This window comes from Muntiacus reevesi, chromosome 11 (genome assembly GCF_963930625.1).
Source record: "Muntiacus reevesi chromosome 11, mMunRee1.1, whole genome shotgun sequence".
In the NCBI taxonomy this organism is placed as follows: domain Eukaryota; kingdom Metazoa; phylum Chordata; class Mammalia; order Artiodactyla; family Cervidae; genus Muntiacus; species Muntiacus reevesi.
The window spans coordinates 15397869-15414939 of NC_089259.1; the positions used below are offsets into that span (position 1 = coordinate 15397869).

Sequence of the window (17071 nt, forward strand, 5' to 3'; positions counted from 1 at the left end):
ACATTGCTTAAATGGTATATAGATGCTCTCCCAGTGTAATACCTGCTAATCTGATTAGATGCCTGCATTGAGGTAGTGAGACGGGGAATACTATAAATCTGAGTTCCCAGGCAGACAAACACAGGAAAGATCTCCAACTGTAATTGCTGATTCTGTGGAAAATAGAAGCGTAGAAACTTCTAAAAATACTTACCTTTGTTCTCCTCATCCTGTCTTCAAAGGGGAGTTCAAATATGGCTCCAAAATGCAAGGATTAGCTTACTATGTTTTAATTTACCAATCCTCACTATGTGAAATTATATATTAATAAGTATTTTAAACCACAAATTGCATTCCAAAATATTTACTTGTTGCCTTTTAAGAAGGGGCTTCCCGGATGGCTTGGTGGCACAAGATTCTGCCTGCGATGCAGTAGATGCAGGAGATGTAGGTTCGATCCTTGAGTCAGGGAGATCCCCTGGAGAAGGAAATGGCAACCCACCCCAGGATTCTTGCCCAGGAAAACGCCATGGACAGGAGCCTGGCAGGCTGCAATCTGTGGGATCACAAAGAGCCGGACACAACTAAGCAACTGCGTCCATGGACGTATGCCTTGTGATAAACGGGAGTTCTTTCCAGAAGGAGTGTGAAGGAAGCTTGAAGAAAGCTCTTACAGCAGGGCACGTGGAAGGCCCCCTCCTCCATCCAGAGGAGCCCTGCTGGGTTCCTGCAGGTGTGTGAGGGCAGCAGAAGGCTCTGAGGGCAAGAATCACAGGCTGGCAGCCCTGGTCCCTTTGTCAGCTGCCCCCAGACAGCAGGAGAGAGTGTCATGGCGAGCCTACCACCCCTAGTCCAGCCCATTATCCCAGCTGGGGGAGCTAAGAGCTCTCTGGTCCTTCTGGTGCCAGGATACAACCCCCCAGGCTCTCACTCTCCTCCCCTCTTTGCTGGACCCTCCTAGAGAAAGCCATGCCCCTCTCTGGAAACAGCTTTCTTTGCAGACCTGGGCAGTGGAGAGAAGGTAGAGCTGTATGTTTTCTTGCTAAACCCTGGTTACCTAGCATCGGGCACCTGGTCAGGGTGGTCGCTGGCGGGCACCCAGATTGGAGAGGTTATTTTGACAGCACAACTCCTGCTTTTTCTGAGCCCATAAGTTAGAGACACCCTTTGACTGAGCAGCTACCCACCCCCTCATACGGTAGGGTGAGGAAGTAAAAGATTCAGTTGAAATGTAACATGTGGAAAACTGCACAAATCCTAACTGTGCATCTTAATGAATTTTCATAAGTAGAAACACCCATGTAACCAGTATCCTAGTGAAGTTTCCTTTTATAATGATTTCTTCCTTAATTAGGAATTTGTAGGAATTTTTGAAAAATACAGCAAAGTATAATAAAGAAAATACAACCCATGCATTGTACCTACTCCCCCTAAAATGATCACTGATTAACATTTTGGTGTGTTTCCGGCCTGTCTTTTCCTCTCTCACACACACAAAGATACAGTTGCATGTCCATAAACACACACATGGACCTGCAACCTCTGAAGCTTCATACACGTCTGTGTGAATAAACACAGAAGCTCCAAGTAATTGCAGTAACATGCATAACCTCTGAAGCTTCATACATGTGTGTGGGAATACACACAGAAGTTCCAAATAATTGCAATAACATGACCTACAGATTTGTAGACACTTCTGGTGCTTGGCTTCCTCAGCAGAGTAGCCAGGATATAAGGGAAATGAAAAGCCATCTGTCTCCTTACTCCATAGCAGGAGAAGAGCTGCTTATGAAGGAGGGGGTAAATAGATGGCTGACATATACTTAGGGTGATTCATAGGTTTTGTTTATTCAGTATTTTCCTTCTCTCTCCTAGCATTGACGATAGGAAGTGTAAAACCTTCTTAATGCAGAGCATTGAGTAGAGACCTTTTCATGAAGAGCAGGGGTGAGACCTGGACTCACATTTTTCCGGCTTCTCCATGAAACTGAACCCCTTTTGGCTCCAACTTCACTTTTACCAAAAGGCCAGCTTTCCTTTTTCTTTTTTTAATTAGCTTTCTCACAGATAGCCAAGCAGAATTTAACCACAGAGCTCTTGCTTTAACAAAAGGAAGCGGAATCAAAATGTTGGAAATGGGCCCGGTGGTTTTGTGAGTTGCAGCAAAAGGATATTCCCCATCATGACTAAGATGGATGCGATGGGGCTTCACTGCACTGGGCTGGGGGCTTTGGTGATCTCTGAATCTCCCTTTAACGCTGTCGGGAAGGGAACGGTTGGCACCAGCTTCCCATTGCTGTTGGTGGTACAGCCTGTACTGTCCATCTGCTTTCGGGCTGGCCAAGCCTGCAGGGGGCTTGATAGGGTCCCTTGTGCTGAGAAAAGCTGCTTCCATCAGAACTGCCTGCCCTTCTCTTTTTTACGTATTTATTTAAGAATTTTTTGTTTTATTTTTGTTTTGGCTGCAATATGCAGAATGTGAGATCTTAGTTCACCAACCAGGGATCTAACCTGTGCCCCTGTATTGGGATGCAGAGTCTTAACCCCTGGACCACCAAGGAAGTTCCTGCCTATCGTCTTTTAATATCTTTTATATCCTTATGCACTGGGGATTTGAATTTTTACACATATAGAAAGTTTATTGGATTTTTTATATTTTTTATATTTGCAAAATGTTTTCTTAGATCACAGCTTTCTTCTTGCTTGTTAAAAGGCATGTTCACAGGGGCATCTGTGGTGGTCCAGTGGTTAAAATTTCACCCTCTAGTGCAGGGAGTGTGGGTTCGATCCCTGGTTGGTGAGCTTCGATCCCACAGGCTCCCCCCAAAAAAACAAAACACAAAAACAAACAAACAAAAAAAACATAAAATAGAAGCAATCAATAGTGTAACAAATTCAGTAAAAGCTGAATAGTCCATATCAAGGGAAAAAAAATCTTAAAAAAGACAGTACAAGTTGAAAGACATTAAAAACAAGTATGTTCACAAACAGTATGAAGTAGCCTGTGTGTTTACCAAAGTTCTTATGTTTCTTTGCAGTCGGAATCAGCTGTCCGCCCTGCCGGCCTGCCTGTGTGGTCTCCCTCTCAAAGTCTTAATCGCAAGTAACAACAAACTTGGATCGCTGCCTGAAGAGATAGGTCAGCTCAAACAGTTAATGGAGTTGGTATGTTACTGATTTTTCAGATGCCCTTCTTGTTTGTTTGCTAATCATAGCCCATCAAGGTAATCAGAAGGACTTTTCCCTACAGTGTGTCAAGGAGAAGATCATGTTGTTGGAGGTATATGATAAAGACATTAAGTGGAGAAGGGAATGATCATGGCTTTGCTGTGACAAGGAGTCCCTGAAATTTACAGCTTTCCTGTAGTTTACACAGCCTGAAGTTTGCAGGATTTACAGTTCCTCAGGTTCACAAATTATCCTATGGTTGTTAGGTCACTTTTTTTTTCAGATTGGATAAGTAAGTTTGTAACAAAATATGGATACACTGGCAAAATGATCTGCAAATAAGTTAGTAGGCCACACTTTGTGAAGGTACATAATTAAGTCAGAAAGAACAGAGTGCTCTGATTCTGTAAGGATTTTAGTAACCATTGCCCCAAATTGATATAACTTTAGAATGTGACCATAACTCCAGGGATAAGAAAGAAGAGCAAATTATAAATAGGCAGAGATGGGTTGTAAGTATGTACCTGAGGCCAAGAAGTCACCTTCTTCACCACTAATTGAGTTACTGACCTTGTTCCTCAAAGGGGAAAAGAGCGAGTTCTTTCTCGACTTCCACTGAGCTAAGGTATCTTGGGTGAATGAAGAGGCAAGGATAAGCAACTGGGCTCAACCATAATCATCACAATTGATCCTCCAGCAAGCATCCTCCCATACTGTCCCTGTTGTTTAGTCACTCAGTCATGTCTGACCCTGTCTCTGTGTTAAGCACAGAGCAGGATGTTCTGATTACAACCATGAGCAAGACACAGTACCTTCCTTGAAGTAGACTCCAATCTAGGACACTGATGGCCAATAACTTTTCTCTCGCGTGCCAGTTCCAGTTAATGTCTTTGAGGCCACCTGGCACATTGGGGTGATGGCGTATGGGGCCCAGATAGAGCGTGCTGGGACTCCATGGTCAGGTGTGCGTCTGGGATGGGCTCAGAAGGGGACAGCACCCATGTCACATACGTATCCACTTTGATTTTAGGGAAGAAGTGAGTAACTGCGATATAAAGGCAATAGAGTTCTACAAAGAGTGCCTTTTTCTGTGACAGCAGTATCTGACGCTCATGCCCACAAGCTTACATCAAGAGCTGGGATGAGTCGTAAGGATACAGGGGTAGTCACATCACCAGTACCATGACATTCGGTCAGGGATTATGAGTGACCAGCGTAAGACACTGGAAAGGTGTTGACAAGCATGGCAGCCATGGCAGCCATTGGTTTTCTTACTCAGCTTTCCATACTTCTCTGTACGGTGGAGAGGTTGCCTCGCCCACAGATCCCAAGGTTGAATGTCCTTCAGCTAAAGCATTTAGCAGGGCCTGCTAGCATGTTTCAGCCCTGGTTTCTGAGTGAGAGAGATGAGATCTGGGTCCAGTGTCCTCTCCTGACCCGGTCAGCGATGCCCAGGGCCTTCGGCCACACTGCTCGGACGTGGCTGCTTGACTGCCACCTAGAGGGATGATTCCCAAAGAAGACAGATATTAATTTAGGCGGATACACTCCTCCTACAAAGTCGGTATTACAAGTAAGTGCTTGGCCTAGGGACTGATTGATTCAGTCCTGGGTTGAGAATAGTTTAGACGGGAAGAGACCTTTGAGAGTCTGCTTACATAAGTCCATGTAAGGGACAGACTTGTGAGCATTTTTGAGCACATCACTCTTTCTGCAAGGACTGTTTCTTCCTTCTCTTCTTCACTTGGTCAGTTTTTAGCCAAATTAGATTTCACTTCCTCCAAGAATCCTTCCCAGATTCTCCAAGCCAGAGTAGGATCCTCCTAAGGCCAGCACTCTCTACATGGCACTGAATTTTCATGGAACCGCATTTGTCTTCTCACTTGGCATTCTCTAGGTCAGTACCCACTAAACCCGGAAAGCTGCTTCAGCACTGGAACAGCGTGTTACTTGTTCTATCTCAGTGCTTGACATGAGATGTTGTTGTTTAGTTGCCAGGTTGCGTCTGACTCTCTCTGAGCCCATGGACTGTAGCCTTCTGGCTCCTCTTCATGCAATTTTCCAGGTGAAAATACTGGAGCCGGTTGCCATTTTCTTCTCCAGGGGATCTTCCTGACACAGGGATCAAACCAACATCTCCTGCATTGGCAGGATTCTTTACCACTGAGCCACAGGGAAGCCCCTGACACAAGACTGACATCCCCAAAACATGATTGCTAAGGGCTACTATTAGGTCGGGGAGAGTGGGCCACAAAGGTGGCTTGGGATAGGTTGGGAAGACTCCCACATGCCGTGCCAGTGAGGGGCGACTCTGTCTTTCAGTCCAATTTAATTCAGAAGTTTCCATATTAACCGATTCCAGAAAACAAAAAGTATACCAAATAACACTTTGGATGGAATGGAGAGTTATATGCCTTAAAAAAAAAAATGCTTCTTTTAGGAGTCTGAAACACCCAAATCTAAGTTTACTAGAATTTGGATTAGGTCTTGCTGATCCAGTGTGAATAAGGAGTTGGGTTCTTTGCACTGCTCAGGCTCCCATGGAGTGGATGGGTGGCACGTCGGTGAGGTCAGTCTTTGGCAGCCAGCCTGTGTTTCGGTCCCACTGCTCCCGGGCTTATGCCGACAGCATGCCCGCCCTCAGCTGTGGGCTACCGGCCTGCTCATCCACTAAGAGGGGCCGCACGTGTTGAGCCCTGGAGCCAGCCCCACACGGAGCAGGGCTTTCCTTGGATACTCGTCAGCTGCTGGGCTGGCATGCGGCAGAGGTGGAAGAGCACCATCTGCAGCCTCAGGGCATGTGAGCTTCTGGCTGGCTGTAAGGGGTGCTCTGGGCTTTTCTTTGCTCCCTGACCGGAGCCCAGCTCCAGAGAAGGCCGCTCTGCTTCCTGGATCCAGCACCATCATCAGCCCCCTCCTTGTATCTTTTCTCCACTAGCAATAAACTGTTGAACCCCTGAGCCCTGGAATGTTAGAGCCAATTGGGGGTTTTTAAAAGACATCTAGTCCAAACTTTCAACATCTTGCAAAAGAGGAAATCCAAGGCGGAGAGATGGTGAGCGACGCATGGAAGGTCACCCTTGCGAACTGACTTACAACCCAAGCAGAAATGCCCTCACCCAGCGTGGTCCCGTGAAAAGACTATGCAGGCAGCAAATGTCATTTTATTTTTTGTTTTTGCCTTAAAAAAATAAATATATTGGGATATAGTTGATTTACTACTTTTTGCTGTATGGCAAAGTGAATCAGCTATACCTATATCCACTCTCTTTAAGGTTCTTTTCCTGTATAGGTCATTACAGAGGACTGAGTGGAGTTTCCTGTGCCCTATAGTAGGTCCTTATTAGTTATTATCTATTTTATATATAGTAGTGTGTACCTATCAGTCCCAGGCTTCCAGTTTACCCGTCCTCCCCTTTCCCCCTTGGTAGTCATAAGACTTCTTTACATGTGTGATTCTATGTCTATTTTGTAAATAAGTTCACTTGTATCATTTTTTTTTAAAGATTCCACATATAAATGATATCATACGATATTTGTTCTTCTGCAAATGTCTTTTTAAATGTACTAGTAGCCACATTCAAAGAACAGAAGCAAGTGAAAGTCATCTTTACAACACATTTTAGTTAACCCTGGATAGCCAAAATATTATTTCAACATCTCTACAATATAAAATGGATGAGATATTTTACAGTCTTTCTTTCATCCTAAGTTTTTAAGGTCAACTGTGTATTTTCCACCAGCACGTCATAAGTTGGACTGGCCACACTTCTCTTGCCCAGTAGCCACACGTGGCTCATGGTCACCCTTCATGGGCAACCCTGTATTCTGTGTTCTTTCTGCTCTATGAGCAAGCATGATCTTTGCAAAAAGCATTTATTTCCAAAGTTGATGAATATTTAATAAGTTGCCATTATTTAACCACAAAGGGTGACTGGCCTTGCTTAAGGTCACAGACTAAAAATGACTGGTTTCCATCTGTTCTTATTTATCTTTCATATCTTTTTGCTTAAAATAGTTCTGATACTACAGGTAACCACGTCAGAGGACTTTTAGCTATCAGTTGGAAAAAAAATTCCCTGGGGAGCCTGAAATAATTCTGGAATGGCATGGGAGTCTCCTGTTTTATAGTTATATAACAACGAACTTACAAAAAAAAAAAAAAAAAATTTGGGAGCTCCCCAAGCATTCAGGCTGCATGAAGCCACCTAAGTGCTGATAAAATCTCACAGTTTATTATTAGGCTCTGAACACTGTTTAATTATTTTGAAAGAAATATTTTGAAAGTGTTCATGTTAGACTCAAAGAGTATGCTAAACTGAGTTGTAAACTCTTCTCTTCCGAGAGTCATCATTGGCTTAAAAGACAGAAATGATAGCCATCTGTAAGAAAGGAGGTGCCCTCTCTGATTTTTGAAGAGTTGGAGCTGGAAAACAGTATCTTACTTTCCTGAATATATCAGTTACCTAAGAATCTTAAAACATAAAGCATTGGCATTTAGTGATTGTGCAGAGATATGGATAAGCAATTTTTCCTCCTTCCCTGAAGACTTTCATTAAGAAGTACTTCTGAGATTTTTTTTTTTTTTTCTTAAATCCACAGGAGAGGCCAGGATGGATTCACACATCATTTCAGGCGCTGGAAAACTTAGGGAGCCCGAGCCTCAACTCTATTATAGAGTTTGTGCCTCAAAGCATCATTTCTGATGGGAATGATGTAGGACTTTTTGACCTCCCTGGACACTGCATTACGTCTGTACTGCTTGTCTCCTTAGAGCTGTAGCTGTCTGTGTTCCTTTGTTAAGTCTTTATATCTGCATGTTCTTTCTATCAGGGACAGAGATACACGACACTGGCATTTACTGAGCACTTACATTGTATGCCACACACTTTGCTGGGTATATGACATGTGTTCCATCATTCGATCTTGACAGTCGCCCAGCAAGGTGGATATCCTGTCTGCCTTTCACAGACAAGTTTGGGTTTCAGAATTACTTACCCAAAGGCATGGGGCTGCGATGTGGTGAAGCTGGAGTGAAAACCGAAACCTTTCCACGGCACAGTGGCGGCTGAGCTCACCGGGCCTTCATCTGGATTGCAAACTTCTCATGGAGAGAAGCCCTGGTTTCTTTCTGTGGAACTTCCCTGTTTCAACTTGCAGTGGTTTTCCCATTAAAGTTGTGGCAGGCCATGAACAGCAGGGAGAATGTTACAAAAACAGGGTGTGGTGCAAATGGACAGTGTCTGTGAGTTTCCTCCTTGGAGAACCACAAGCCAGGCGCAAGGGTCAGTAGACTTCTCTTGAGTTGACTAAACATCATGTTATTCTTGAAGATCCTGCAAACTTGTCTTTTGTTGTATTTTTTTTTTTTTCACTTGTCAAATCATGCCTGAAGGATAAGGTGTGTTAAATATTTGGTGAGAAATACTGTATGAAGCCATGTTATTAGCAGATGGCTCTGAAGAAGACAGGCACACTAAGAACACAGTCATTTGAGAACATTTTATGGGGCATTTGTCAAAGGTCACCATCTTCCCTGGTGGCTCAGACGGTAAAGCGTCTGCCTACAATGTGGGAGACCCGGGTTCAATCCCTGGGTCGGGAAGATGCCCTGGAGAAGGAAATGGCACCCCACTCCAGTACTCTTGCCTGGAGAATCCCATGGACGGCGGAGCCTGGTGGGCTACAGTCCAGGGGGTCGCAGAGAGTCGGATACGACTGAGCGACTTCACTTTGACTTTCACTTTAGGTCTCACTGGTTCTCTGATTGTGCTGACTCGCTGGGGTCCACAGACGGTCCATCTCTCATTTGGTTTTTCTCAATCCTGTCTCCTCTCAACTCATGCTATGGGTGAAAATTGTGTCTTTCAGCGCTTAGCTTCACATAAGAGAACATAATATCACTGTTTTAGAAGCCCGCTTTTTCAACCCAAAAACTCACAGGGTCTGACTCAGGTAACAACTGACTAGAAGATGCATTTTCTGGCCCTGAGTAGACACACTATTGTTTGTTTGTTTGTTTTTTCCCTCTTTTTTTTGTGTGAAATATCTGGCTGTGTGGAGAGTTGGAATTCAAGGATAGAGTAGACACAGGGTATATTGAGCAGCTTATAAGGAAAATCTCTTCATTATTTTTATGTGTAGCATTCTGGTCTCTGAGGTAGATGTAATGGAGACAGGAATTCATGTCTCCTCAAATCATAGGTCCTTTCATAGTCTCTGCAGATGCCTCCCAACCTCTCTGGTTTCTGTGAGAGAATTGGAGAACCAAGGCCTGTTCAAGGTCCCTTCTGTTGCTTCTACCTCTGCATTTCTTATGAAGAGCCAGGGAGTGAGGTGTGTGTTTGTGGGTATGTGGAAGGGTGTGAACTAGAGTTTTATACTAGAAAGAGACTCTCAGGAAGTGTTGAGAGGTAACAATTTATCATACCAGAGGTTGCTTGAAAAATTTTTGAATTTAAATGAGCATACCAATTTGTTTTAAAAAGTTCTTACTACAGGCTTTTAGGTTTTTGATTGCTAAAAAATCAAAATTGACATTACTCCTAAGTCAGTTAAGTATCTGTCTTTCAACAAATTTCTTCATTATTTCTAATGTGGTAGAAGGATTTTCCTGACGTTGTCAGGAAATTAGAGTGATCTATAATCTCATCTCTTCTTTTTACATAAGAACTGAGAGGTTAAGATACTGACCTCAAGTTGCACAGTGGAAGTCACACAAAGACATTTCCACAAAAGGATATGGTCACATGATGGGAGGCCACTAGTATTAATAGCTTGTATTTCCTGTTAGAATGTTCGCATTTTCTTCTGTTAAATAAAGAGCTAGATTTTAAAATATGACTTAAGCCATAGTATAGCAACACTAAGATTTTGAAAACCCGAGAGTCAGGGGAAGATAGCTCATGAGAATACCACATGCAGTTCTGCAGCGTAGCCTGGTCTCCCTGGAAACCTTCTCTAACCAAAAATCATCTTGACACAATTATGTTGGCTTTCATTAGAAGCTACAACTTGAAAAAACAAGTCTAGTCTTTCTAAAAATGTTACATTCTGAAAATGAACCTTTCCTGCTTTAATAATCTTGAACCTACGCTAATGTTTTAAATCCTTGTCATTTTTGCATTCTGAAGGTAAGTTTGTGACTAGCAGTCAGTCAGCTAAAATGTATTAATCTGGAACATGCATTTAACCTTTCTAGAGACTTTTTTGGTAATTGCCCAGAAGGGTTGTGATGAATGAGAATCTTGACTTCTAAAGTCTTTCTTTGGGTTGCTTCAGAGCATTTTGATTAAACCAGCCGAAAATACGTGTATTTTAAGTCATTGCTGAAGTTGTTTTTTTAATCTAAATGAGAAAATTGGCTGGCCCATAACATGTAAGTTTGAGTGTTTATGTGATTATGTAATGCATAATGATTAGATTCATTTCTGTTTCAAAAAGAATAGAATTAGTAAATATTTATGATACACTTAAGATTTTTGCTTTTGGGCCTTTCTGTTTATTTACAATATTATAATGCTAAATATATGGTAATTTGGTTTCACTATAACTTGCAATAATTATTCAGCAGGACATAGCTTAGGGCTAATAGACAATTCCGAAGGGATTCATATGATTATCTAAAGAAGCTACTGGTTCTGAATCTCATAACTTGATAAATTATCACTATTGCAGCCATATGGGGCATTAATGTTTATTTTTAAAATTTATTTATTAAATCATATCTTTTAAAAATGAACTCTCCCTGCTAAAAAAACAAAAACAAAAAAAATACTTTCTTTTAGACCAAATGGGGAAAGACATGTTCTAAAGAACCAAACTATTCTAGGAATGTTGCTTTTTTACTTTCTAACCTGAAGTATCTTATCCAAAAACATCTAGTCTATTTTCTCTCTGTCCTCCTCCTCATTCCTCAACTAATTAAGACATAATTACCTATGTGGTTTTATTTTTGTGGCAAAATTCATAACCTCTTTAAAACTTGGCAGGGTTTAGTAGCAGAGAAAGAAGAGGTTAGCACAGTTTTTGCAGTATTGATTATACAAGAGTGAAAAGTGTTTATCTCGCTTTCCCCTCATTATTTTGGCCGAACAGGAAGTAACTGATGGCAGTGCAGAGTATTATTAAAATAATTTGACCTTCATCATATACCCTTCAAAATGTGAATGGACAATTGGACTTTGTGTTTCTAATGGTCTACAGATGTCCTGTCTTGTAAGTTAGAAGGAAAAGCTTGTTGTTAACATTATGTGAAGTTCTTTAAAAAAATAAATTAAGAAAGCATTTTCCCTCCTGGTAAGTAAGTATTTAAATATAGCTGAGGGGAGTCTACTTCCTTTGATAAACACACTTAGAAATATATGTTGGAAAAATTATCTATATTTAGGGAAACTTAGGGAAACAGCAGACTCTAATTTCATGACTTTACCAGGAGTAACCAACAACGTGCAAAGTGAATATAGTATACAGGAAAAAAACAGAAAAAAAATGCATTTTATCTCAGAGTATTTCATAATGCTGCCTAAATACATCTGTTTTCTCTTGGCTTGCCCCTCCCGTCTCTCTTGTTTTAAAAGAAAGATTTAAAAAAAATTATATGTTTGAAACTTCTCAAAATCATCAGTTTCACATTGAAAAATCTGTAGTTCCCATCTTCTGCAAAAGTATCTTTCTCATGCTATCAGTCACAGACTTATAAAAAAAATTTCAGATGTCAACATAAATTCTCCTTAGAGGTGGGAAAATAATCTGATTGATTCTTCCTTCATGATCATCAACGATCTGTGCCTGATCCTGAGTCCAATAAAATAATTTAATTTCATATATTTCTAGGGTTCACCTGTGTACCATTTGCGTGAGGGCTCTTAGATTTTAAAGTGGTACTTCTTGCGAATTTGTAACTTGGTTGAAGCAAAGAAAGATAAAACTTCCACTGCATGGGTCTGGTTATTGACTTCTATGGCTGCTAAGATGCTGTTGTAATCAGGAGAAGATGGCATTTCACTTTTCACTTCTCATACATGGACGTATATTCTTCTGAATAATTGCAGAATAATTTACTGACTCAGTGAGGGGGTAAGAGTGACTGAGCCAATCTCTGGACCTCCTAATTATGTAATTACTTCCTTAGACTTTTATGTCTCTGTGGATGTGCTTGTGGGTTTTTTTTTTTTTTTTTTTTTAACATTAGGGAAGCCTTTCATAAAATTTGGTGTGACTTATCTGGGCCAGAAGCAATGCAGCAACAGCCAGCTCGGGGGTGATGCCATCGAACATCTAATGTTGCAGAACAGCGTGGCGGGCTGATTCCAGCATGTGTGCCCAGACTTCATAGATCACAGCTCAAATGCCTTCAGTACGAGTGATGTTATTCCTTTTCATCAAGTGATATCCATTTAACACCTTCATGACCATGACAGATTGGCAGGTCACCTGAGGATATTGAGAAGAGATGGGACCAGAGGACAGCGATCCACTGTGTTCTGTGCAGCCCTGCTTTTCCACAGAGCCTGGAGCTTTCAGGGAATTGGTCAATGAGTTCCTCTCATATAAGTGATTATGAAACGAGGCTTTGTTCCTTCTAAAAGGAGGAGCGAAGGGGGATTATTTTTGTAGATTCAGCAGTGGTGTGGGATGTTTACGGACTTGATCTCATTGGGATCATTTGTAGTCCAAATATACCTATGGTTCTGTGACATCAAGCAGGACCTGCAAGAAATTTGGTGTGTATATTGGGGCCTCCTGGGCTCCCAGCCAGAGACAGAATAAACTGCAGTATCATGGAGCATCAACATAAAGCAGCTTAAGACGTTTTATCCAATATTTATTGATCTTGTACTTTCTACCTGGCATTCTGCTTGGCACCAGATCAAAGTGGCTATGAAATAGTCTCTTCCATCTAGGAGCTTGCGGGCTTACAGGAGGAGACAAACAATTGAGTGGTTTTGAGTTTGGTACTTTATCCTAGAGTTTCTAAGGAGCTGCTGCAGATGTTTGAGCTGGTGGATGACACAGTGAAGTTCACACTCTGTAAATCTTCACTGTGTGAAAGATGAATCCAAGGAGGAGCTTGATGCTTGCAGACAACCAGGAGACCATTATAGTGTCTGGCTGAGAAATACTGCTGGTCTGGACTAAGGGGGTAGCTGGGGTGAGGGAGGTGGAGAGCAGGGCAGAGCTACCAGGAACAAGAGGAAGAGTGGGATTAGGGATGATAATACGATAGAAGATTAAAGATGTCATGGCCACCATTTTGCATATGTCGAGGTTATTCTCATCAGTGATTCAGTTTAGTTCAGTTGCTCAGTCGTATCTGACTCTTTGCGGCCCCATGGACTGCAGCACACCAGGCTTCCCTGTCCATCACCAACTCCTGGAGCTTACTCAAACTTATGTCCATTACGCTGGTGATGCCATCCAACCATCTCATCCTCTGTTGTCCCCTTCTCCTCCCACCTTCAATCTTTCCCAGCATCAGGGTCTTTTCCAATGAGTCAGTTCTTCACATCAGAATTGGAGTTTCAGCTTTAGCACCAATGCTTCTAATGAATATTCACGGCTGATTTCCTTCAGGATTGACTGGTTTGATCTCCTTGCAGTCCAAGGGACTCTAAACAATTAAAATAAATAAATTAATTAAAAAAAAAAGAGTCCTCTCCAACACCACAGTTTAAAAGCATCAATTCTTCTGTGCTCAGCTTTCTTTATAGTCCATTTCTCACATTCATACACGACTATCGGAAAAACCATAGCTTTGACAAAACGGACCTTTGTTGATTACCAGTGGAGTATTATTTTTTCCAAGGCAGAGAAGACATAGTCTTCATCCTCCACAGTCTTGCTTGTAAATATTTATAAACATGTTCCAGTCCAAAGTTTTCAGCCTTCTGATAAGAATTAAATTTAAAATAAATAATGTATCTAAACAATGCATTAATATACATAATTATACACTATAAATTGCGAGCGTCTGGTGAGATAGGGTAGTGGCTGAACAGTGGGTTGGGAATTGGTTCTGAGTGTTTACTCTGCAAGTCTTGGACAATTGACAGAACTTTCATGGGCCTCGTTTTTCTGATCTGTGCATATTAGGCCAGTAATACTGTCCCATGGATTTGTTGTGAGAATTAAGTAAGACTGAAGCATGTGAATGCAGCAGCCCGAGAGTAGCTACAAAAGGCTACTAACATGCCTCTTTTTACCTTTTCTCTCCCCAGAGGATGTTTTTAAAACATTGTACTTTCTTCTTTTTCTCTGTGCTAAGCCTCACTTGGCCTCAGACCTGGAGACCAATATAAAAATGTACCTGTATAGTTATTCTAATATTTAAATTCCTTAATGAGATTTCCCCTGAAATGCTTGATTTCCCAGCGAAAGGCCTTTATTCTTTCTCTTTTTGTTTGCGATGCAGGATGTCAGCTGCAACGAGATCACAGCTCTGCCCCAGCAGATAGGGCAATTGAAATCCCTACGAGAACTGAATGTCAGAAGAAATTACCTTAAGGTTTTACCACAAGGTAAAAAAAAAATAGAGGGATAAATGAATCAACAGAAGAATTTTATTATTTTTTAATAACCTTTGTGAAGGTAAATCCAGTCATGTTTGTGTGTACCTATTAATACTGATTATAATTTGAATTTCATGTGTAGATAACAGAGAAGTTACATTCACGTTGTAATTTTAGTCAAGGGTTTCAGTAACAAAATCATTCCCCCGCATAAAGCTGTGTGTGTGTGTGTGTGTGTGTGTGTGTGTGTGGTGTTTGCTCAGACTACCATAACAAAGTACCAAGGACGTAGTGACTTAAAGAATGGAGATATATTTTCCTGCAGTTTGGAAGCTGTAAGTCTGAGATCATAGTGTTGGGCAGTTTTATTTCTTTAGAAGCCTCTCTCCTTGACTCCCTGCATTTTCATGCCGACTTCCCACTGTGTGTGTCCTTACCTCCTCTTCTTATGAGGATACCCATCATATTGGGTTAGGACCCTCCTTCCCTAATAACCCCATCAACTCACCTACCCTTTAAAGGCCCTGCCTGCCTCCAAATACAGTTACATTCTGAGGAAGTGGGGAGGTCACAGTTCCGACATAGGAGTTTGGGGGTCACACAGTCCAGCTCCTATCAGGAGGCAACATGAGTTGCTGCTGGTGTGGACCTGTGATGTCCTCAACTGTCCGGCCAACACTTAGTTGCGGTGCTTGGTCCTGCAGATCCAGGGAGCACCTTGTGTCTCGGATCCATGCTGCAGGAGAGGGTGTGCCCCTGCGAAGTGAAATTTGGACCCCTAGCTCTGGCTGTTTTGATGAATTTCTTGAAGCCTGGAGCAAGGATGGAGACTCAGGTCCCCAGAGACACAGCACGAACTCGGAGCCCTGCAGATGGCACCACCTAGGAGCCAGACTCAGGCAAACGCTTCTCTGCATCTCTGGGCTTCCATATTGTGCCCTCTGGTATGATGTTGTGTTGAAGTTCAAGTGAAAAGATACTCAATAGAAAAAAAATTGTCAGTCAACTGTACTTCAATATAATAAAAATAAATAAAAAATTAAAGAGATATATTTTTTCAGAAATGTTAGGCCATTAAGAACTTTAATAAGCAGCCTTGTAGGTGGTGCTGGATCTGAATTTCACATTTTGGGATCCTCATTTGGCCATAAATCAGGGATGAGTTGATGAACAATGTAACATTGAATGCTTTCTCCAGAACATACTCTGGTCTTCCAAGATGACACTGGTTTCTGTCATTTTCATTTGAGCACACGAGGCATGCCCAATTTCAAATTTACATTTGCAAATATACCTCAAAGCTAAAGTGTATATTTGGAAACAGTCAGCATTTGGTTAATCTGACCCTCACACAGCTATTTTCGAACTGCCTGATTTTTATTATTCTGTTCCTGCTTCATGATCTTTGGCTTGAAATGCTTCGTTATTCAAAGCAAGAAAATGAAGCTCATAAAAGGGAAAGAACTTTATAAAATGTCATCTGCTTGAAGTGTATCTTCCATCTTCACCTTTTTCATCCTGACTAGTATTTTAAAGAAAGAAAATTAGAAACTTAGCATAAAGATTTATTACTTTATTACTTGAGATGACTTGGCATAAAAACAGTGATTTTTCATTTTGTCACTATGCAGTTCTGCTTTTCAGTGGATGAAATTGTTTTCTTGGTTTGAGCAAGTATGAAGGAAAAACTCTTTATTATATAGACAGCAAATCTGTAAGCATATAACCTTTCATAGCATTAAGGAAAACTTTCATTTAAACTTAAGCTCTTATGTTAATTATTGAGAATCATTACAAATTATTGAAATCTTATTTTTTTATAAAAAAATTAATCATTTAACAGTTTTATGTAATAGAAACATGAGGGAAGAAAGTGCATCTGTAAAATCAAAAGAGATTTGTTTCTGAAACTGTTCCTTGCACTCTTAACTTAAAAGCATTCCTTCTAAAAAGATCTGTTACAAATTCCTATGCTTTCCATAATTCTGTTTTCTCAGATTGCATATTTTAATAAACACTAAGAGCTAAAACTTTAGTTTACTGGAAAATCTTTTAAAAAAAAATAATTTCCTGAATATCAAGTTTCTTTTTGCTTCACTCCAGAGAACTCTGTTAACAAAAGAGCATTGATAATGCTCTGAGGCAGTGAATTTAAAGACTTTTAGTATTTACTCATTTACTTTTCCTCTTTAGTATCCCTCCTCGTATACTTTCAATCTGAGGAGAGGGGAAAGGTTTGTGGCCTTGTTGCCCAGATCCGTTTTTTGGTGTTTTTCCTCATGCAACCTGGAGACTCTTTGTACTTTCTGGGACCAGAACAGAGTATTAAGGCAGTCATTCATTGCTCCTCTTTGCAATGGGGAGAGAGGAGTGGGATTCATTGTTGTTCTTTGTTACCCCCCACCCCCCACCTT

At 41.2% G+C, this 17071-nt stretch overlaps 1 protein-coding gene across 2 annotated transcripts in view; it reads left to right on the forward strand.

Moving 5' to 3' along the window:
* LRCH1 (leucine rich repeats and calponin homology domain containing 1) overlaps window positions 1-17071 on the forward strand; it is a 210059-nt gene that overhangs the window by 125175 nt on the left and 67813 nt on the right. For both annotated transcript variants that reach the window (XM_065901936.1, XM_065901937.1), the window contains exons 3-4: window positions 3018-3144; window positions 14561-14666. In XM_065901936.1, coding sequence (XP_065758008.1) covers window positions 3018-3144; window positions 14561-14666 — 233 coding nt within the window. The remainder of the gene's footprint in view (window positions 1-3017; window positions 3145-14560; window positions 14667-17071) is intronic.